Genomic DNA, 23,969 nt, shown 5'->3' with positions numbered 1-23,969 from the left:
AATCCTATGTTTGTTTATTTGTTTATTCAAAAGGAACCCCATTAGCTTCCACAACAGATGTTGCTCGTCGTCCGTCAAATACAATCACATAAACTATTATACAATAAAGTGGATTCAAGATATCCACATAATTTGGCTCTTACATCCACAGTGAGGTTTCACAATTAAAATATAAGCAATCAATAATAACAATAATAATAATATCAATAACATTGAGGCACATTACACAAATTTAAAAAACAAATAATCTCTTACAATATTACAACAACTAAAAGTGTCAATCGGCTTTTAAATGTTCATTGAAGTTTTGAATAGTTGCTAATTCTGTAATTTTATAAGGCAATTTATTACAAAAAGTTACTTTTTTTTTTTTTTTTTGCCTTTCCCGTTTGTCTTAAGGCGAGGAAAGATTCCCAACGGATATACTTTACTAAATTGACCATCACAGCCTTGCCGTAATGGTCTATTTGATTCACCTTTTATTGTTTATTTTATTTTATTTTATTTTCACTTGCTAGATACAGGACAGACTTGAATGAGGAAAAGAAAAGGGAGAAAGGAAGAGGGGGGAAAAAAAGCGGAGAAGAGGGACGGGGATAAAGGGCAAAAAAAACCAAAAACCAACTGAATAAGCAGACAAAAAAAAATACATATATCAATCACCTGGATCACCTGTTGAGAAAGAAAAAATAAAACAAGCAGAAGAAAACGAGAGCAATACAATAAACAATATCATGATGATATATGGGAATATAACAGTAAATACTAAATATTAAACATTATTGTGCAGCACGTAAGATCGACAGCGCACAGTGTGCTTTGAGGTAGGAGCCAAAAAGGGTGTCGTTTGTGTGTGTGAGCACCCGTGTGTACACCTGTGAGCATGGACGCGTTTGTTTTTAAAAGGTTCCTTCATGTAATGATCTGCTAGAGGGTGTGGGGGGCCACAGCCCCGTCTACCAGGGCATGAAGCAGGTATGGAGGAGATCAAGACTCCAGACATCCAGAGGCCCCCAGAACACAAGAGACCAAGGAAGACCAACAGAGGGGCAGCTGCGCCACTATCCCAGAAGGAGCTGAGGAGAGTCCCAGATGAGGGGTCACCCAGCAGCCACAGAGCAGAAGCCAGGGGGGTTGCAGTGATTTGCCCGTGAGCTCCGCCGGCAGCCAACTGCGCCAGAGTGACCGAGCCGCAGGCTGAGAGGCCAAGGGCACCCCACCCCCGAAGTGGCCTGAGCGAGTCCCAGGCTCCAGGCCCAGATAAGCAGCCACCAAGGAGTGAGCCGGTGTGTACCTGGGCACCCCCGCACACAAAGAACCACCAACGCACTGATGTCTGAGGGCGTCTGCCACTGGCAGGGGAAGTGGTGGGGGGAGATAGGCCTCCATACCTTAGAGGGCCTGAGATGTCCCCAGAGAGGTGGCGTCTGATACCCAACCTGACATATTTCATATTCTGGCTCTTGGCGAAGGCGGTCGCACTTTTTTCTCCTCTCCTCCTTCCCCTTATCTTCCCTGCTTAGCCTCTTGTGTACTTGTCTTGTCTCATGTGTATTACTTTCCCTCGAACAGTCTCTCACTGTCGTTCTCTAAAACCTAAAAGAGAATTATGGATTTGATCAACTGGTCTCTGAATGCTATTGACACCCTCTTCTCAACGAGAAGTCTGGGCTCGGGAGAGCCCGAGAGCCCTGGAGGGACTTTCCCTGCCGGATACACGATGGACGGGTGGCAGAAGTGGAGGGTCATGTGCCTGGCGGGACTGTCGATCGAGGATGAAGATGTCTACCTATTCGGAACCATGATAACAGGGTTCTTGCTGATCGGAGCTGGCTTGGCCCTGACTTATCGGAGAAATAAGAGAGCGGAACCGGCTGTTCAATCCCCCCCAAGGCTGCCCGCTGGAATCGAAGCGATGGGACGAGGCGCGACCTCTCACAACGAACGCAGCATGGTTAACACCTTGGAGACGCTTACAGCTGCTGTGAAGGCTCAAAACAACACCATTGAGCGTATGGTGGGATACATCAGAGAGAGGCCTGCTCAAATTGAGACCCTTGAGCGAAAGTTGGATCACATCACAGAACGGGTCACTGCAGTTGTGGGATCTCAGAATCACAAGAATGACAACACCACGGAACAGAAGTTTGATACCATCATGGGGAGGCTTGCGGCTCTCCAACGGGAGATCGAGAGACCAGCATCTGAGTGTTAATGAATCAGCTTTAAATTCTCCTGAGCTGCTCGCATAACAGAAAAATCTACGAATTCAACATGCGGAAACCATGGCGCCAGCTGCGGGCCCAAGGCTGGTGCCAAGCAACAACAACTCCCTGATAACGTCTGTGTGATGACTGTTCTTCCCATCCCAAGGCCACCTGGGTTGGCTAGCAGACTGTTTACCGAGCCCGATAGGGCGAAGGACACTGTCTCAGCTGAACTCTGGACACGCATACACTTACACTTACACTGATAAGCACTCACTCATCCCCCTCCCTCTCCAAACGCCTTCGATGCTTGTTTCCTGTGGGGGAAGACGGCGGGTCTGAGTGTCGCGCTGGAATGGTAGCGCTGTGCAGGAGGACTGCTGTGTTTCCTTCGGATTACTCCTCACCCCCTACCCAACCCTGTGGCTTGTCACGTGCTCCAATGTTGTAATGTGGACATTTATGTGCTTTTTTGTGCAGAGGAGTTTTTTTGTTTCCTGTTCTCATGCTGTCCTCCCATAGGTGCCCAGCATGAGTAGAGGTCTCTTTTTTTCCTCTTGTACTTTTCCCATTGTTGTGCACTTTTTTCAGTGTTTTCTCTGTAACGCTGCCGATCTCCGACTGTATTCCCATGTGATGTCTTTGTTGTGTGTGTAAGTCGGGGGGGGTCCTATTCCTCTGCGGGGCAACCTGCATATGGCCAATAAAGCATTCATTCATTCATTCATTCATTCATATAGACACAGACATACAGGCACACACAGGTCCAAACATCCATTCCCACCCTCATGCTCTCATATGCACTTACTCCACACTCAACCAACGTGGAGACAGACATAGAGAGACACTGTACAGACAATCACACTCCCCAAGCGTACTCTAAGAACCGGGTCTAGGTACCTTTGCCCCTGGAGGGGGAAACTGCACCCAGACCCAGGTGGTGTTACCCTTTTTTCCCTGCGGTGGGGAGAAGCAGACCGCCCCAACTCCGCAGCAGCAGGGAGGCCCCACACTCCAGACCCCAGTCGGACGGCCAACTCCTCCTCCCGGCCCCCGGCTCCAGCAGGTCGCAGAGAACGGGGGTGTGAGAAGACTCCAAAACCTCCCTCCGCCCGCTCATATGTAGTGTTGATGCATGTGTGTTCTAAGGTGCATTTAAGGAGCTACCTGCCAGAGAGCAGCAGGTAAGCGCATAGCCACTCCTGATAGCCCTCAGTGTCTACGTGTATTTAAAATTGAGAGGTGGGCAACGACGCCAGGGGTGAGGTGTACACCCTGATGGTCTTTTGGAGTCCGTGTAGCGTGCCCACCCCCAAGATCCTATATGTATGTGTTATGAGAGTGTGAGTAATGTGAATGTCTAAGTGGTGAGATAAAATTGAGGCACAAGAAGCCAGAAGGGGACAGAGGGGGGGATGCCTCCTCTGCACCCTGGTGACACACCTTTACCCCAAGGCCCTGCATGTGTGGGTGATTTTGGTGGAACGGGAAGAGGGAGGCAGCTGGAGATGGGGAGGGAAGTAAGGGAGGGCAAGTGACCCCTCCCTGGGGCAAGTAACCCCTCCCTGGGGCCAGCTCCCCCGCTGACCCCAGTAGACACTCCCATACTCCGCAACCCACCAGGGAAAGGGGGCCCTCTGGACCAGGGCCCATAACAGCAGCGCCGCCCGGCCCCACAGAGCACGGGACAGCCCACCTTACCCCACCACAGAGAAAACTGCACCCACCCCGTCATCCACTCATCTTCCAGACTACACAAGACAATAGAGGCCCAGGCTGAGATCTTCCTCCACCTCTGCTGTATCTCCCCCTCCTGCAGAGTGAGTTCCTGAAGAGAGGAAAGCTCCTGCAAGGTGTAACAACCTCCCCCACCAGCTGAAGAGCCCCCTAGGTGGCTCGATGCACTGGCGGCACCGTGCGCCGGGGCCGGGCCCCCATACACCCACCCGCCCACAACCCCAGCAACATACCAACCAGGACCCAAGCCCCCGAGGCCCGGCCAGGGCCCCAGCCCAGAGATGGAGGGCCCCCAGAACCTCACACCCATCCCGGACCCACCCAGGGGCAGCCAGGCTACCAGGTCAGTAACCCACGTCCGTCAGCACAGACCCTCCCCTAGCCCCGCTGCACGCAGCCACGAGGAAACTGTCACCTAAGAGCCAACAGAGCCCCTAATAGGCCATGACTAATACCCCGGGTTGAGCACCCCAAGAAAGATGTTCCTGGAGAACCCCCCGACGCCCTAAGCCTGTCCTTACCCCCACACCAATCACAACAGCGAAGGTGAGACCCCCACCCCCACTAGGTGATGGAGCTAATCAAAGGAGCCCAGAGCAATTGATCTGATGTGGTGGCAGAGGCTGTATCGAGACTAATGTAATCTAATAGATAATTTCTATATTGGTTAGAATTAAGATTATTTTTATTTTTCCAGTTCATGAGGACTGTTTGAATGTTACATTTCAGACACTTTGATAAGTCTTCACATATCTCGCACCAAAACTTCTGAACTGGTGGACAGAACCAAAGAGCGTGGATATAATTGTCCAGTGTATTGGTTTGACAGTGTGAGCAGTTGTTGGTAGACGTAAAGCCCATCTTGAACATCCGATGACCTGTATAGTGCACTCTATGTAGTATTTTGTATTGAATTCATTGAAGACTGGGATTTCTAATTAGATGAAAGGTTTTTAAGCAAATCTGAGACCAGGAGTTTTGGTCTAAGTTAACTGATAAATCCGCTTCCCATTTTGCAATAGGAAGTGATATTGATTCATCTGTTTTAGAAAGCATTCTGTATATTTTGGATAGTAATTTGGGGGTTTTAAGAGTAAGAAATTGAACCACACTTGGTGGTGTTTGTAGTTCAACTTGACCCGGTTTAAATTTCTTTTTTACTATCGATTTAACTTGTTGATATTCTAAAAATCTTTTCTTGTTGATCCCATATTGTGTAACTAGTCTGTCAAATGAAATAAATTCTGTTCCTTTTAGTATATGTTCTAAATATTTGATTCCTTTACCACTCCGATCTGAAAGGTTTATCATATTATTGTTTTGTAATATGTCAGGGTTGTTCCAGATAGGTGTACGTTTGCATGGGATTAACCCTTTAAAACCGGTAGGAGCGGGCACGCTCTGTTTTCCGTAACTATTTTTAAATCCCGGTAGCTCTGCAACCACGTGAGCTAGCGCAATATTTTTTTTTGCATATGAAACCTGAGGAGTTGTACTTACATCTTATGCCATCAGCTTGTCCTAAGTCAGTTTCCTTCCACATATAGCTTTGCAAAAACTGCATAAAAAGTGCTTGCAGCAACAAAAACATAATATTCCAGAAACACGCTTTGCCGATCCGATCAGCTGTTTGTAACACTTCCTACATTGGATTAGACGGCAGCGCGAACTATCGCATGTCCGCCATGACCTGCCCGAAACCGGAAGTGACGTCATTTTCGTGGAAATGTAGTTTTTTACGGTCCGGGCCTCAATGAGCCTATACTGGTGTTTTTAAAAGTTATGTTTGACTTTATGACTTTCTGTATGGTTTCTGGGGTGCTTAGGACTCATATTGCACTGCTGGAAATAGTTTATTTTGATGCATATGCTGCTTTTTTGCAAATTTGCACTATAATATTTATTTTCGTTTTTCCTGCAGTATATAAAAATTGGTGTATTTCAAAAATAAAACTATGAAGGCACTCAAAATAAATTTCCTGTGGTGGGAAACTATTTTGTGCAACTTTTTTGTATTTACAGTTTTGAGGGATAAGCCTCTTAAATTTCTCTAACTAGAAATATATGTTAAAAAAACAAAAACGATTTTCAATTTTTTTGTAGTTTATTGCACTTTTTTGCAATTTATGTAATCACTATGCACTTAATTCCTACATATTATTAAAATCTAGGCTGTAATGGTTGTATTGATGTATAGCAACTTGAAATGCTCCCAAAAATGGCACTACAGCATGTAAAAATATAATATAAGCTCTGGCGGACTTGGTTCTATGGTAGGTCTTAAAGGGTTAATGAAGACTCCGTCAATTTTAGAAACTCCCACCCTGCTGTCAGAGAAGAGCTGATGTTGATGCTTTTAAAGCATTCATGTTGGTTGAATGTTTGAGCTGATAAATGGTTGTTCTACATCTAGCCAAGGTTCATCTAAGAGGGTATGTTTTAGCCATCCTGAGATAAACTGAAGCCTGTTGGCTAAGAAGTAGTGCTGAAAGTTAGGTAGTTCTAATCCTCCTTTATCCTTGGTCTTTTGTAGTGTTTTTAAGCTTGTACGTGGGGGTTTATTTTTCCAAAGGAATTTGGACATACATGAATCTAGAGATCTGAACCAATCTTGTGGCGGTTATGTTGGGATCATTGAGAATAAATAATTTATTTTTGGTAAGACCATCATTTTTATAGCGGCGACCCTTCCCATGAGTGATATGGGTAGACATTTCCACCTGGCCAGATCGCCTTCTACTTTCTTTAAAAGTGGGATATGGTTTAATTTAGTTAGATCTGCAAGCTTAGGAGAAACATTAATATTATTATATTTCCCGATTGCAGTGGTGTAGAAGAGGAATTATGGAAGGAGCAATTAATCGTAAGGACTGCAGATTTTGACCAGTTAATTGAGTAATCTGATGTTCTTGCAAAAGAGTTTATCAATTCAATCACCCCAGAGATACTGGTTTGTGAATTTTGGAGAAAGAGTAATACATCATCCGCATAAAGGCTGATTTTATGTTCTGCATTTTATGCCCTTGATTACTGAATTCTGTCTAATTGCTGCTGCTAGTGGTTCAATAAAAATTGCAAACAGTTAAGGGGAGAGTGGGCATCCCTGCCTGGTGCCCCTCAGGAGACAGAAGCTGGAGGATGTCTGGTCATTTGTTCTGACACAAGCTGTTGGGGAATTATATAATATTTTTAACCAGTTAATGAAAGAGGATCCAAAACCAAATTTGTGTAAAGTTGCAAATAGAAATTTCCAGTCAACTCTGTCAAACGCTTTTTCTGCATCTAAAGAGAATATTGTAGTTTCTAGGTTTTTACTGTATGAGTAGTCTATCAAATTAAGTAATCTGCGTGTATTTGTTGATGAGTGCCTACCTTTTATGAAACCAGTTTGATCAGGATGAATTAAGAGGGGGGTTATTTTCTCCAGTCTCTTTGAGAGAGCTTTGCAGATTATTTTAAGGTCTACATTTATAAGGGATATTGGACGATAGCTTGAGGGATATACAGGGTCTTTGCCTGGTTTTAGCAGGAGATTAATGTTTGCAGAATTCATATTTGATGGAAGTCTGCCCTTTTCTTTGATTTCCAACAACGTTCTGTAGAAAACTGGTGCTAGAATCGTCCAGAATTCTTTGTAGAATTCTGCAGGAAAGCTGTCTGGACCTGGAGCCTTATTATTGGGCATACTTATCAGGGCTTCCTGGAGTTCACCTGGTGTCAGTGGTGAATCCAGTGCCATTGCTTGAGTGTCTAATAATTTTGGAAGAGTTATGCTGTCCAAAAACTGATCAATTTCCTTTGTAAGCGTAGTCTTTGTACAATTTTTTTTAATCAATTATCTCATTTAATTCTAGTTTTGTTTTGCGTATTTTGTTCAATGTTTCCTGATCTTGGTGGGAGGCGTAGGCTTCTTCAAGTGATTTGATGTTTTTTTCTAATTCCTGAATATTTTTGTTTTCTTTTTTCTTTTTATGTGATGAGAAAGAAATTATTTTACCTCTCATCACAGCTTTCCCTGCTTCCCATAGAACAGAAGCTGATGTTCCGGGAGTGTCATTATAGTCTAAATATGAAGTCCACTATTTTTTAAAATATTTAATAAAGTCTTCATCTTTAAGTAGTGATGTATTAAATCTCGAGTTTTTACTTGGCGTAGCATAATTCTTGTGCATTAGTGTTAAAGATACAAAAAGTTACTTTTAACTCGAGCATTTACTAAATTGCAGTTTGTTGAAAAAACGTGTAATATCATTATGTATTTCATCTGGATACTGCAGCTGAGCAGAAATAAATGTGGTGTGTTTAACAGAATTGCTTTCTTTATATGTATGACATCTCAGGAAAAAAAAGCACCGAAATAAACCACCGAAATGTGCGCTGCTTTTCGGTCTGGTTACTACCATTTATGACAGAACCGGTGCCCCATCATGGCACCGGATACCGGTACCCAACCCAACCGACGAGGGCTCCCTTGCAAGTAAATCGATCGATCGCTGTTGCCTTGTTTTTCTTTCATGGGAATAAGTCCTGGAGACAGCGGGGTCTGAGTTTAGACCCAATAGGTTCAGTGAAGAAAAATGTCTGATTGTAACCCGAGGGTTTTTTTTACATTAAGAAAAAGGCACCAAACATTAAACCAATTTAAGCCTAAACAGTAATACATGAAAGTAGAGCAGGGCGATATGACCAAAAATATTAACAGTGCAAATGCAAATTCCTCGGAGCAAATGTCGGCCAATTTCCATTGGAAATGCCTTTTGGTTAAACTGTCAGCAAGGAATTTGCATTTGCACTGTTAAATTTTTATATAACGTCAATACACATAAAAACAGCTGTTTGTTTAAGTGAAAATATATTGATGGGTTTTTTAATAAAGTTGTGGAGTTGTAAAGTATTTTGTCTAGTGTCAATTATATCGTCAGTTATATCATTATCGCAAATTTTCAAATGTATATCGTGATAAATATTTTTGGTCATATCGCCCTGCTCTGTCTGTCACCTTCTGTGTTGAGCTCATTGTTTTCTCTGTAGTGGCTGAGCTGAGTCCAAGTAGCTGAAAATGTTCCTCTGCTGATCAGCTGTAACACAAAGCAGATCTTTGTTAGGCTCCACACTGCACTGAAGAGTCAAAGTGTCTCATATGTTCACCTGACAAGTAAAGGAACACATTTTTGCTTCCCGAGGTGGGCAACTAATTGGAAACAAACACAAAAGGTTTGAGCAGCGATACAAAATTAAGCAGTATAGCAGGAGAGACTGAGGCCATATATATATATATATATATATATGTGTGTATGACTTTCACCCTTACATATATATATATATACTACCGTGCTGCGATGTCGCTCGTAATGCCGGGCTCACACTGTGCGATTTTGTCAGTCGCGCGATTCAGCTCCTGCTCAAACTGTACGATTGACTCGCAGGGGTTAGAAGTTCGTAGGTCACGATGTAGGGTCTCACACTATACGGCCCGATGCTCTGATGCGACCCGAGTGCTCACACTGTGCGTCCATAAAATGAAGGTTATAACAGAAATTCTGTCGCTTGCTCTCCCTCTCTGTCTTTCACTCACACAGACACCGCCATCAACTTTGTTAAATTGCTAATGAAAAACATTGATCAGGCAGCTGTGATTGAGCAGCAATGTCCATCTTTTGTGAGGTCACACCGAAAAGGCTCGGATGAGCTTTCCAAAGTTTTACAAGTGCCTCCATCGCTTGTGTCCAGATCACACGCTGCACTGCCGTGCTGCGCCGTCTTTTTCGCTGACATTTGTGTCATTTGTGTTTGCGCGTGCGCAGTGTGAGAAACTGCGGTCACACGCTCGCGACCAAGCGACTGATGATCGCCCCACGTATACAAGATGCACGACGCACGATGAAGGCCAAAATCTGGCCGATCGCCAAAACGGTCGCACGACTCAAAAATCGGCTCAAAATGGGCCAAAAATCGCACAGTGTGAGCCCGGCATAAGGGTGAAAGTCGTTGTGAAACATTTGAGAACCACTGCTACAGAACAATGGCGATTTCCGTTATATGGTAACACCCTCAACTCACGTGACGCCCAGAATTATACAATACTGATGCTTGAGTGCGCGCGTGTCATGCAAGTATGTGTAGAGTGTTGAGCGCGTGATCAGTGGTGGGAAAAACAACTCATGAAACTTGACCTTTCTATACTCGTGGCTCACTTGCACTTCTAAACTATTCGTTTGCACACTTACACACACCCAGCTGCTGTTTCCTGTTTTGCTACACTCTGGAGAGCCTCGCCTTTAACGGTCTTCTCTCACAGAGAGCAACAGAAAACTTCACTCAAAAAACTTCGAAAAACTCGAGATTGACTGAACTCAGTTCAAAGTTACCTTGGCACTTACTTTAGATGTGAGAGGTAGTGATGGTCCGCTTGAAGCTGACGCTCCGGTGCGTGTGTCAGAAAAATCAACACGCTGCTTCAGAAGCACTGTGTCGAGGCTTGATTCGTTTGGCCAGAGTCACGTGATTAGTGACGTCTGAAGCTTCATTTAGAACGTACCTTTATTTATTTATTTTTTTTTTTTAAAGTTTGACGAGCGTCTTGACTTTTGGTCTTTGGATATTAACAGTCCTGGGTATGTGACTTCTTGTTTAACAGAAATGTTACAGATAGCATTTGCAGTGCAGCCTTTAATTGCTACAAATTCACATTTTTTAGATTTAGACATAAACCAGATGCCTCAGAGAAATCACTAATAACCAGGGGCGGATCTAGAGAAATTTTCTTGGGGTAGCATGAGGGTGGCAAAGAAATCAAATGGGGTGGCAAAATCAAAGCCTTTTTTCCAAACACATATGCAGGTGGTTACATATGGTTATAATGATTCAAATGCAGTAAGTACACACGTTTTTCATATAAATATAGTCTATAACTTAATTATTGTCTGTAGCCCACATAATTAAACACTTTAGTTACATAAAACACGTGAGTTTTGATTTTATGTACTGTATAGCCTGTATAATAAATAAATATGTAGACCAATCAGTATAGAATCCAGAAAGTTACACAACAACAGGCAGTTTATTTACAAACACAAGTCAAACTTAAGTTTCACACTGTTTTTTGTTAGAAAACAATCACATTGTTACATGCTTAAATTACACAAAATGTGATGGAATGTGATGTGTTGGATTAACCCTCTGAGGTTCGAAATACAACCGGCCATTTTTGACTCCTTTTGAGTTTATGTTTGTACTTCTTCTTTGGACTTCTTGTTTAACAGAACTGTTACAGATAGCATTTGCAGTGCAGCCTTTAATTGCTACAAATTCAAATTTTTTAGATTTAGACATAAACCAGATGCCTCAGAGAAATCACTAATAACACTAAGGGCTAGACGGATTTGATTTGCATTCTTCAAGAAGAGTGGTGTCATTAGCTAGCTGGCTGATGATGAGCTCCTCATCAGCTATGGTGATTCCTTGTAAAACAGGTCAAATCTTGGGGTGGAGTCTTAATCATTTTAACTGAGCTATTGCCATTCGTGTACAAGGTTTTGAAGCTTTACAGAAAAATTATCCAAAGCCCAATTTTTTAAAAAAGTGGAAAATAAATTGATGTTCAATTGTATCAAAGGTCTTTTAAAAATCCAGGAAGAGAATGCAGCTATTGTCAGATACCAAATCAGAGTAATCAAGTAGATCCAAAACCAGTCTAATGTTATTAGAAATGTGTCTATTTCTCATAAAGCCTGATTGTGTCTCATCGATAATTGTATCCAAGAACTCTTTAATTCTGTTAGCAAGTACTAAAGCCATAACCTCATAGTCATTATTGAGCAGACAGATGGGTCTCCAATTATCAATAAGAAGTAAGTCTTTGTTTGGCTTTGGAATAAGTGTTATGAGACCCTGAGTAAGAGTAGGAGGGAGGGTTATATTCTCTATACTTTATATGAAAAGCTGCAGTATGAACGGAGCACTTCCTCTCCATGGCCTTATCAACATCCAATCTCCAGACTTCAGACTCTGCTCCTGAGGAGAAACAGAATCATCTGGCAGATCATTTGTTCTCATGACTTCTTTACTTTTAAACATTTTGAGCATCCAATCTGCTAATGTGCTCTCTCTTCTGCTTTTCTATCATCACTACAGAAAACTAAAACTCTAAATGCTCTACCATATATAATCTCAAAGAGTCAGACCGTTCTCTGTTGGAGAAATCCTCATGTACATCTTAACTAGTTCTATACAGTCTAACCATGTCCTGCCTGTCTCTTCCATTGACTTCCTAAGTCTTAGCTTTACTGTGCCGTTAGTTCTCTCTACCAACCCTGCACTTTGTGGGTGATATGAACAAAGATGTTTTAGTGTTATCCATAGATGCTGTGCCATTAATCCAATCACTTGATTTACAAAGTGTGGACCATCATCACTATAAATGGTCTCCGGAATCCCGTGTTCTGGGATGATATTCTTACATGTTGCTTTGGCAACCGAAATGGCATCTGCTTCCCTAGTTGATTGATTGATTGATTGATTGATATACCTTTATTAGTCCCACAAGGGGAAATTTCATGTTAAGGCTGCCGACCTATTGCACGCAAGGGCGGCGCCATCTTACCCTCCAACCATACATACATTACACAGAAACATCACATGGGGAAGACAGGTCAGAGAGGTATAACAATGGAAAATGCACCACATGAGGAAAGATAAGGAGACACATCAAATTCAGCAGGGAGGACATGAAAAGTGGCAGGTTAGCCTTCTTAGACTGTGAGATTTCCATCAGTAATGGGAGACATCTAAAAGCTGACGTGTACCGTGAACCTACACATACGGATCAGTATCTAAGGTTTGACTCTCATCATCCACTGGAGCACAAACTGGGTGTAATCAGGACGCTACAACACAGAGCGAACACCATCCCCACTGACACAGCGGCCATGGAGGCAGATGAACAGCACATCAAGAAGGTCCTGAGTAAATGTGGTTATCCCAGTTGGACTTTTGTCAAAGCGGGAAAGGCACCTAAAAAAAGCTCCGGCCGATCCAGGAGAGAAGGACAACCGCTGCCCAAGCGAAAACCTGTAGTGATCCCATGTATCTCAGGAGTATCGGAGCAGTTGAGACGCGTTTTTTCTAAACACCGGGTCTCTGTGATTTATACATCGGGGAAACCAAACAACCTCTGGCGAAGCGGATGGCACAACACCGAAGAGCTACCTCGTCAGGCCAGGACTCTGCAGTCTATTCACACCTAAAGGCCAGTGGACACTCTTTCAATGATGAGGATGTACACATCCTGGACAGGGAGGAGTTCAGAGGGTTTCAGGGCTGCTGGGTATTTGTAGAGAACAAAATATTTCATCTATACTAATGAAATTTATTTTTTAATATTTGTCACATAGAGCATTGCACAGTGCTTTACATGATACTCAAGTCATCCCAAAATAGGTCCACTTGCAGGGTTGTTGTTGGTTGTTGCTGTGTGTCTGTTCTGCTCCTGCTGCCCTCTATATATCACAATGAGTACCACCTCATAAAATATATGGCTCTTGAAGTACCGCCCTTATTGCCGACATTAAAGTACAGTAGTTTAGGCCTATTTAACACCATACACAGTTTACTTGAAACAATTTCATTTCATATATGAATGTTATTCATTTTAACGGTCAGAATGTGACAGGGGTTTAATAATAACAACTGTACTGCATTAAAACTCCACAGCAGGTGGGATATCCAGTCTTTTTTTTTTTTTGGCTGTCCCATTTGGTTCTTTAGCCGTCAGAATTTTTGTCTGAAGACCAACAAGGATACCCAATGGATTGATTTTGCCAAATGGATCATCATGGCATTGCAGTATTGGTCCATTTGATCGACCTTTGTTTTTATTATTTATTTTATTTTATTTTCAGTTGTTACAGACGGGACAGACATGAGTGAGGGATAGGAAAGGAAGAAAGAAAGAGGAAGGAAAAGAAAAACAGAAGGGGAGAGGGACAGTGAGAAGGGGGAAAAAAAATCACAATGTGCTTTGAAGTAGCAGCCAAGAAAGGTGTGATTTAAGTATACGAACAGTGAACACCCGTGTGCACACCTGTGTGGATCAGTATGCTTGTATTCAAATGGTTTCCCCATGTAATGGTCTGCAAGAGGATGTAGAGAGCCATAGCCCTGTCCCCCAGGGCATGAAGCAGGCATGGAGGAGATCCAGGCCCCAGACATCCAGAAGCCCTAGAGTGCAAGAGCCCAAGGAGGACCACCGCAGAGGCATCCGTGCCACCCTCATGGGAAGGGCTGTGGATCCCCAGACGAGGGGTCACCCAGTAGCCACCGAGCAGAAGCTAGAGGGGGCTGCACCGGCTGCACCAAGAACCACCAATGAACCAACCCCTGAGGGCATCAGTCACCGGCAGGGAGTGTGGTGAGGGGAGATAGGCCTCCACACTTTGGAGGGCCTGGGAGTTCCCAGAGAGGTGGAGTCTAAGACCCGACCTGACATATAGACATAGACAAACAGGCACACACAGACACAAACATGCATTCCCACCCTCATGCACACATATACAAACACTCAGCACTCACCCAACGTAAGGATTGACATAAATGGACATGTACACACAATCACACTCCCCAAACATACTCTATACCCTGGGTCCAGGTACCCTTGCCCCCAGAGGGGGAAACGGCACCCAGACCCAAGAGATGTTACCCTTCCCCCCGGGGTGGAGGCAAGCAGACCGTCCCAGGCTCCGCAGCAGCAGGGAGGCCAATCGGACAGCCCCCCCGCCCCGATGGCTACCCCAAGGCGGGTGTGTCACCATATACAGTTTACTTGAAACAATTTCATTTCATATATGAATGTTATTCATTTAAACGGTCAGGATGTGACAGGGGTTTAATAATAACAACTGTACTGCATTAAAACAGCAGCAGGTGGGATATCCAGTCTTTAAGTGATGACCTGATGTCCTCTTGTCATCAAAGTGGAAGACGGGCGAATATCTTCAAATCTTTGAATAAACTTAGTGGCCTTGTACAATGGGTTATGCAGAGGACTCCCAAAAACACACCGACTGGTACATCCCAGTTCGTCTCACTTCCTGCAAGAATGGTCAATCAAATGAAGGCCAGGAGCTTAAGTTCTATTACATTTTTCCACTCTTTTCCCCTGTCTGTGGCTACTCTTCATGCCTTCATGTTTGTGTATGTCAGCACCTCTTCTTTTCTATTATCAGACATGAACATCTTCCATGTATGTATTGGGGAGACAGTACTAGACCCAGGTGCAAGCCCTGGCTGACTAATTCAGAATATTGTGGCTAGAGCAGTAAGAGGGGCTCATTCTGTTAGACTCAATATCCATTTCCTCTTCAGATGACTCATCAGAGGACTCCTCTGTATCTGACTGGCCTTGTTCAGTGGGGGGGGGGGGGGGGGACAATAGTCTGGGTCCTGTATATCTTAGATGTCAGATTCTGAGTCAGTTCCTCCGATGGGCTCTTCATCCCATCCGCCCTGGATCATTTGTAGGTCCACAGGGATCCTAGCTGGCCTCATAGCAGCCATGTTACTTTAAATATTAAAAATGAGAAAGGACAATGTTTGAAATGCACAGAAAACTATAAACAGGGCTGCACATAATGGTCCGCAGGTGCGCATTTGCTGTCAAAATAAAAGACGCGCACCAGATAAGAAGTTGGAACGCTCGTTTGCGTACATTAGATGTTCTGGAGGAGGACAGACATTTGTTCAGAACTCAGATGTTGAAGAAGCAAGCTCCATATGCAATTACTTTGGTGTTCCTCCACCACAAAAGAAGCGCGTATTCTCTGAATTCTTGGAATACTTTTATTTTTATTTTGACAGCAAATGCGCACCTGCAGACCACTTATGTGCAGCCCTGACTATAAATCACGTATGTTACTGTGTAAAAATTAATTCTTGATCCATCAGAAGTGTAAGTGGGTCAGTCAGAGTTGCTAAGAATGAAAGTTTCATAGAAGATTCCACAGGAACTGCTTGGGGTCATTTTTGACCCCACTTGTGGAAGAGTGGGGTTGTGATACAAAAACTGCTTTTTTTTTAAATTAATGAAATAATAAATAAAAATTCAAATGGCCTCATGTTACAAGCATGTTTTATGAGGAATACCTGGAATATGAATATATTACAACTTTGCATTTTAAAGATTTTGAGGAAAATCAATCCATGGGGTCATTTTTGACCCCACGTGTATATATATATATATATATATATATAGAGAGAGAGAGAGAGAGAGAGAGCCCTTTTGAATGTTGGCAAGTATGTGTATGTGGTGTTAAATAGGCCTATACTACTGTGCTGTGATGTCGCTCGTAAGGGTGAAACTCATTGTGAAACGTTTGAGAACCACTGCTACAGAACGATGGAGATTTCCGTTATATGGTAACACCTGCACCTCACGTGACGCCCAGAACTGTACAATACTGATGCTTGAGAGCGCGCATGTGATGCGAGTGTTGAGCGCGTGATCAGTGGTGAGAAAAACAACTCATGAAACTTGACCATACCTTGGCACTTACCTTTAGATGTGAGAGGTAGTGATGGTCCGCTTGAAGCTGACGCTCCGGTGCGTGTGTCAGAAAGATCAACTGCTTCAGAAGCACCGTGTCGAGGCTTGATTCGTTTGGCCAGAGTCACGTGATTAGTGACGTCTGAAGCTTCATTTAGAACGTACTTTATTTTTATTTATTTTTTTTGACGAGCATCTTGACTTTTGGTCTTTGGATATTAACAGTCCTGGGTATGTGACTTCTTGTTTAACAGAAATGTTACAGATAGCATTTGCAGTGCAGTCTTTAATTGCTAGAAATTCATATTTTTTTTTAGATTTAGACATAAACCAGATGCCTCAGAGAAATCACTAATAACACTAAGGGCTGGACGGATTTGATTTGCATTCTTCAAGAAGAGTGGTGTCATCAGCTAGCTGGCTGATGATGAGCTCCTTATCAGCTATGGTGATTCCTTGTAAAACAGGTCAAATCTTGGGGTGGAGTCTTAATCATTTTAACTGAGCTATTGCCATTCGTGTACAAGGTTTTGAAGCTTTACAGAAAAATTATCCAAAGCCCAATTTTTTAAAAAAGTGGAAAATAAATTGATGTTCAATTGTATCAAAGGCCTTTTAAAAATCCAGGAAGAGAATGGAGCTATTGTCAGATACCAAATCAGAGTAATCAAGTAGATCCAAAACCAGTCTAATGTTATTAGAAATGTGTCTATTTCTCATTAAGCCTCATTGTGTCTCATCGATAATTGTATCCAAGAACTCTTTAATTCTGTTAGCAAGTACTAAAGCCATAACCTCATAGTCATTATTGAGCAGACAGATGGGTCTCCAATTATCAATAAGAAGTAAGTCTTTGTTTGGCTTTGGAATAAGTGTTATGAGACCCTGAGTAAGAGTAGGAGGGAGGGTGTTATTCTCTATACTTTCTATGAAAACCTGCAGTAAGAACGGAGCCAGGAGATTAGAAAATGATTTATAAAACTCTGCAGTTAAACCATCTGTGCCAGGAGATTTGTTGGCCTTAAGTGCAGAAATAGAATTACAAACTTCCTCCACAGTCAGAGGGCTGTCACAGTGACTTCTATCTTCCACAACAATAGTTTTTAGGTTTTTAGTATTATTGAGAAACAGTGTTGAGACATCCTCATTATATTTTGAGTTGTACAGTTTAGTACAGAATTTGGCACAGAAATTTGAAATTGCTCTATGATTGTCAGAGACAATGCCATTAATATTTAGTTGATTTTGGATCAGTATTTTTCAAGCAGAATTCAAAGCAGAATTTTGTTCTCCCTCCTCCAGCCACCTCTTCCTGGATCTTACAAAGGCGCCCTCAGCCTTGTGTCAATATAAACCGTCCAATTTATTTTGAAGGTCTAGTAAAATTAATTTATCTTCCTCTGAGATTTCTTCTTTCCTTATCACTTCTTCCTCTTCAGCTTTCTTCGATTTAGTAATTTGACTCCCATATCTTCTCAAGAATTTGCATGCTTCAAATTTAAAAAGTTCCCGATTGGTACAAAAGGACTTCTCTCTGTTAGCTTTATTCCAATAATGAGCCATTAATTTATTAATCTGCGTGTTAACCATTTTATCTTTTAGTAAGGAGTTATTTAACTTCCAATAAGAGAATTTACAAGTTATATTATCCAGTGTGAGCATTTGGATGTTAATGTAAATTGCTCTATGATCAGTGAGTGGGTGGCAAGTATATTAACAGTAATATTATCTTTATCAATGCAGTCAGAAACAAGCCAGAAGTCAATACGTGATTGCACAGTGCTTTACATGATACACAAGTCCCCCCCAAAATAGGTCCACTTGCAGGGTTGTTGTTGGTTGTTGCTGTGTGTCTGTTCTGCTCCTGCTGCCCTCTATATATCACAATGAGTACCACCTCATAAAATATATGGCTCTTGAAGTACCGCCCTTATTGCCGACATTAAAGTAGAGTAGTTTAGGCCTATTTAACACCATATACAGTTTACTTGAAACAATTTCATTTCATATATGAATGTTATTCATTTTAACAGTCAGAATGTGACAGGAGTTTAATAATAACAACTGTACTGCATTAAAACTCCACAGCAGGTGGGATATCCAGTCTTTAAGTGATGACCTGATGAAACTTGCTTCCGGGTCCAAACTACATTTATAAAGGCTGTTGTGTTTTTAACATTTTTTAATGCTTTGTATTTTTTTCTATTTTACAGTGGTTTGCAAAAGTATTCGGCCCCCTTGAACTTTCCCACGTTTTTTCACATTACAGCCACAAACACGAATCAAGTTTATTGGAATTCCACGTGAAAGACCAACACAAAGTGGTGTACACGTGAGAAGTGGGACGAAAATCATACACGATTCCAAACATTTTTTACAAATAAATAACTGCAAAGTCGTCCAAACTGCATTTATAAAGGCTGTTGTGTTTTTAACATGGTTTAATGCTTTGTACTAGGCAATAGTTTCAGACTCACCAACGGTATCTCCCGGGCCATCAGCGTGACAGCGCCGTGCCGTCTTTGCAGTTTTAAGGCTCAGGGAAACGCTCTTTAGCTGCCACGACCGCTGGCAAAAAGGAAAGTTTACTCTTTATAAAAAGGCAACCATCATCACATTTTCTGACCAATCATAACAGCCCATTTCACGCACATCTTTAAATCATCCTCTGCCGGGCAGCCTCTGAACCATGAAGAAACTTTCCTGAACTTTACACTGGTGTATAGTGTTACACAGCATGATGTTTCACTGAGTCTGAAGTTTTGATCATAGTAAACCTGCATAACTCCTGTGGTTTTTTTAACATAGAAAATAGAAGCATAGGTGGGAATAAAAAAAGACCCCCCCCCCCCCCCCCCCCCCCCCCCCCCCCCCCCCCCCCCCAAAAAAAAAAAAAAAAAAAAACCCCAACAAAAAAAACAAAACTCATCTGTTATGAAAAAATTGTATAGTGTGTATAGTGCAGGTGGAGCGGTGCTGCCTTCAACATCCTCCTTTTATTATCTCACACTGTAGAAACTGTAATAAAAACACAGGGAACAGACTTGGTTTTTAGAGAGAAGTTTGGCAAACAAGGAAAACTGAGAACATTTTTTATTTTCATTACTTCACTTTTGTTTCATAGCAGCCACAGGATGGCACCAGAGTCCAGTTACAAAAACAAAGTTTAAAATCTGTTTTTCTTCACACCCCTTCACGCTCTTCTTTTTGTTTACATCCAAAATGTAATTTAAGGCTCCCACAGTTCCCACGGACAAACAAATCTAACTAAAATCTGCAGTGATGAATGAGCAGAGGACCCAACCCCAAATCCTCCAATCATGTACACCTGACATCAGAGCGGTGACAGTGAACAGACCAACCAAGTTTTTTTTTGTCTTTTTTTCACGGATTAGAGCTGAAAGAAGAAATTTTTTATGCTGGGAGCTATTTTCAGAAGCAGATTACATACTGCACTAAAGATTTCTTGCAGGTAGAAGGCTGGATTAACTCAAAATTAACTACACTGCATGTGTTCATTGTAATAAGACAACGTGACTACTGACTGAGCCCATTGACACAGACTGCCTAAACAAATAGTCCGTGTTTATTTCCAAGAAACCTTTTGACATAACCTCAAAAAAGCGTGAGCTGGCAGTAGACTCCATAATTGGTCATAATGGCTCATTACCTGTGTGGACTCAGACTGTGGAGGCAATAGTAGATACAAAGAGTCAGCCATGCTGATCAGCATCGAGCACCAAATCTGCACACATTCCCTTTATCACGATGGCTCGTTTGAAATTTATTTATAAGAAATTTTGAGTTAAAGTTAAATTTTCTGAGTTAAACTCTGATACACCTGACCGTGTAAAATCTGACATTAATCTGATGTTAAAGATTATTTTTCAAAGATGATTATCTAATAATTATCTAATAGAGGCAGTGTCTTTTAGCTTGGTTACATCTCTTGGATGAATGGATGACAGGGTGCTACAGCAGAGGCTTTCATGTGATTAATGCCAGATTTTCATGGAGTCGTGCAGGGTTTAATTTTTACTGAAAGAATGTTAAATATCTAAATCAGCTTTGTGGGTTTTTGTGCTGTCACTGTGAAATGTGGACTGTGCACCCCGCAGCTATGCAGGAGTTTCTTAAAGTGTCGCTTCAGAGACGTCTATAGCTTGGACACAGTATAACGTGGAGCATTTGCAAACTGTTATAATGACTATTTCTTTGCATCTCTGCAGTGTTTCATGATTAAATAAAAATCAAGTGCAAAACCCTTAAAATTGATCCAGTGGTTGAAAGTTTGTGGTTAAAAAAAATAGCAGTTTTATAAGCTGAGGTTGTCCATTTTCTGACTTTCTTTATATTCTGATAGTTTGTAACAATATGAAGTGCAAGAAGAATTGTGAAGTAATTTTAAAATATTGTTCCTAATTTGGGAACAACACCACCTGCTTCCATGTCTTGCATTAATATTGCAATAACTTCTCTGCTTATTGACAATTGTTCCTTGGATAATTATAATAATGGATTGCATTTATATAGCGCTTTTTCAGGACCCCTCAAAGCGCTTTACAATACCACTATTCATTCACTCTCACATTCATATACTGGTGAGAGCAGCTACAGTTGTAACCATAGCTGCCCTGGGGCAGACTGACAGAGGCGAGGCCGCCATTGGCCCCTCTGGCCATCACCAGTAGGCGAAGTGTCTTGCCCAAGGACACAACGACCCAGACTGTCCGAGCCAGGGCTCGAAACAGCAACCTTCCGATTACAAGACAAACACCCAACTCTTGAGCCACGATCGCCCTATGTTAACTCTATTTGTACGATACGACGAAGGTAAAAACAGGGTACCTTTTTGAAAGTCTTTAAACATTTATTGTATTATTTATTTTTGCAAAATAGATGCATTATACTCCGTTCCTTATCAAAGACAATGACACTTGAGGTTCAAATGAAAGCACTGGGGTGTAACATTATTGGAGATTATGAAGATATTAACAAACTGTAAAGATATGAGTGCTTTGATATCTATATATAAATTTGGATGCACAGAAATGCCTGAAAGCAGTTGAATAAAGGAATAAAAAGATTTCAGATGATAAATTTAGGGGGTCCGTCTAGACATCCATCCATTTTAATATGAATTAAAAGAGAGTCATGAAAGACTCAAATGCAACGTCAAGAATAAAACACAGTGAGACATGGTCAAAGAAAGACACTCTATAAGAAGTCCCACGATATGAGCAAATGTATATAAGGAGATACTGTAGCAGGAAGGCAGCTTCACATCTTCACCATGTTGGCGATGACTGGAACGAAAAAACAGACAAACAAGAGCTTTAAGCTTTTCTGCAAATACTTTTCATGTGTTTGTGTTTGCACGTATCTTTTATCTTCTTTACTGTCAGACAGTTAAACACCAGCGAGGCTGCAGCTGAAAGAACAAACGAGAAATGTCTTTTAAACATTACTTTAATGAAAAGCTCAATCATGATGAATCTCCTGCGTCTTAAGAAAGTAAAAATAAACTAAAAGTAAACTTACTGAAAGTAAAAAAAAGGTGAAAACTAGCGTATGTGGATAAATCTGGTATATTTACACGATGAATTCAATACACATTCATATCTGACTCTGCTGCTTTGTCAACAGCAGCTGTGTTGCTTCCAATCAGTATCACGTGCTGAGCTCTTGTGCCCTCCTCCTCCTTTGCATCCTTTTAACATTTTCATGTACAAAAATGTTGATGCACAAAATCTGCCATAAAAATCCTCATACAACAATATTGTTTTTGCTTCATTTTTCATAAATGACTCATCATCATCATCTTTGTTTAGATGCAAGAAGAATCATATAGAAATGAAAAAGGTATAAATCTTCTGACCGAACCTGCTGGGAGTGTGTGAGGTCCTGAGGCTAAGAGTAAGGATTTATCCACAGGAGAGCTGCATTCTTACAAACCATCTGTTACGCCCCAGTCTAGGGGTACAGGAACGCAACATAAGTTTGAAAGGATTGCCCCGCCCTGGTCCCCAAAACCATACACAGAGGGAAAACCAATTTCTTAGTGAATGGTGGTTTAGTTTTCTACACTGCAAAATGAAGCTCCGGGGTGAACAAAGGCCAAAATAACAAACAAAACAAGCTAAGTCAGGAGGAGGTGCTATCTAAAACCCTATGGGAAATCAAACATCAAACAAAAGACAAGCGCTACACCTAACTCCCTAACTGAGATAAACAGGAGAAAACAGTGCAAGGGAAAACAATAAGGCAGCTCACCCCTTCTGTTCCAGTGCTATTTACAATGAAAACTAATGTACACACTATATACAGAACTGAGAAAGTGGCAAAAGTCACAGGCACAAATGTCACAGGTTTTGGAGGCCAGGGTCAGGTCTGCTGCTGCTGTCAGTCGCTGCCCCGGGACAACTGCTGGTGAGGGATTTTGAATGAGACCACATGACCAGGGGACCAATCAGCAGCCGTCAGCTCATCCACTCAGGGACCTGCAAAGACTTACAGACACAGACAAAGAAAACAGCCACCAAAACAGATTATGGCCAGGGCCATAACACCATCCCACTGTGTAAACCTGACATCTGTGGAACAGCTGAGCTGTATGATGTGTACAAGGATACAAAACATTATTTACCATCAGATCCTGAGCCCTCCATGTGTAAATCAAGAAACTGCTGCTGTGCTACATCCATAAATAATGAATAAATTAGGAGCTAAAGCTAAAAGGACAGTTTATTTGTACCATCTTCATGTGAACACATTCAAGAACATCACAGATGAAAGAAACATTAAAAACTTCCACACTACATGAAGCAAGAAAAATAGTTTTGCTTTCAGGTGGTTTCAGAGAAAACAGAAACATCAAACAGCTCCAAGACTCTCTTTGAAAGAACTAAAAACCCAATCATGAGTGAACTCCCCGATGAAGCCTTGTGTGCTAAAACATGTCAGAGTTTTAAAGGTTAAACATGAGTTTCCAAAACGTTTTGCTGGAGAACAATGAACTATTTGACTGAGTTTCAATTATTTACAGACGAGCAAAACCAGGACAGAGAAAAAAGGACAAAACTGACTCAGTAAAACAACAGAAAATAAGATCCCATGTAAATCTGTATTATGTAGAAGTTCAGCCCAGCAACCAGTTCAGTTCAACGCAAGTTTAAATGATTCAATCTGAACTCTGTGGAGCCTGATCTCAAGCTTTTTGAGTCTGACACTGAAACCAGAGGATCTTTCTGTCTCTTCAGATTCACTGTGATCCAGTGATGGGAGTGATTTCAGCCCTGAGTGATCACGCTGATGTTTGCACAGAGCAGACAATGAGGTGAATGTTTTGGCACATTGGTAACAGTGAAACAGTTTATTAGTAATGTGGGATCGTTTGTGTTCGGAGTATGATCTGATATTCCTGAAGCTCTTGTCACACTGGTCACAGCTGTAGTTTCCTTCCATGTGTGTACGTTCATGATAGATGC

General features: G+C 41.9%; 2 protein-coding genes across 9 annotated transcripts in view; one reads left to right on the top strand and one right to left on the bottom strand.

Annotated features, from left to right (window-relative positions):
- Nucleotides 1-16,601, bottom strand: part of LOC146511766 (uncharacterized) — a 33,307-nt gene extending 16,706 nt beyond the window's left edge. Inside the window, exons 1-2 of one of the 8 annotated variants that reach the window (XM_085172390.1) lie at nt 10,325-10,490; nt 8,944-9,022 (exon numbers count right to left, since the gene is read on the bottom strand). In XM_085172390.1, the coding sequence (XP_085028516.1) occupies nt 8,944-8,961 (18 nt within the window). In that variant the 5' untranslated portion in view covers nt 8,962-9,022; nt 10,325-10,490. Of the gene's footprint in view, nt 1-8,943; nt 9,023-10,312; nt 10,491-16,492 lie in introns of those variants that run through there. The other 7 variants (XM_085172382.1, XM_085172384.1, XM_085172383.1 and 4 more) reach the window with 7 other exon arrangements.
- LOC146511767 (uncharacterized) lies at nt 1,531-3,331 on the top strand. The gene has a single exon (XM_085172404.1). The coding sequence runs from the start codon at nt 1,610-1,612 to the stop codon at nt 2,213-2,215; it is 606 nt and encodes a 201-aa protein (XP_085028530.1). The 5' UTR covers nt 1,531-1,609; the 3' UTR covers nt 2,216-3,331.
- Nucleotides 16,602-23,969: the final 7,368 nt, after the last annotated feature.

The sequence above is a fragment of the Neolamprologus multifasciatus genome, chromosome 9 (assembly GCF_963576455.1).
Source record: "Neolamprologus multifasciatus chromosome 9, fNeoMul1.2, whole genome shotgun sequence".
NCBI classification, from domain to species: Eukaryota; Metazoa; Chordata; class Actinopteri; order Cichliformes; family Cichlidae; genus Neolamprologus; species Neolamprologus multifasciatus.
This window is presented reverse-complemented; position numbering and strand designations above follow the sequence as displayed.

Bases quoted from the DNA above. Each gene is read 5' to 3' on its own strand.
- LOC146511767 (XM_085172404.1), top strand. From the start codon at position 1,610: ATGGATTTGATCAACTGGTCTCTGAATGCTATTGACACCCTCTTCTCA.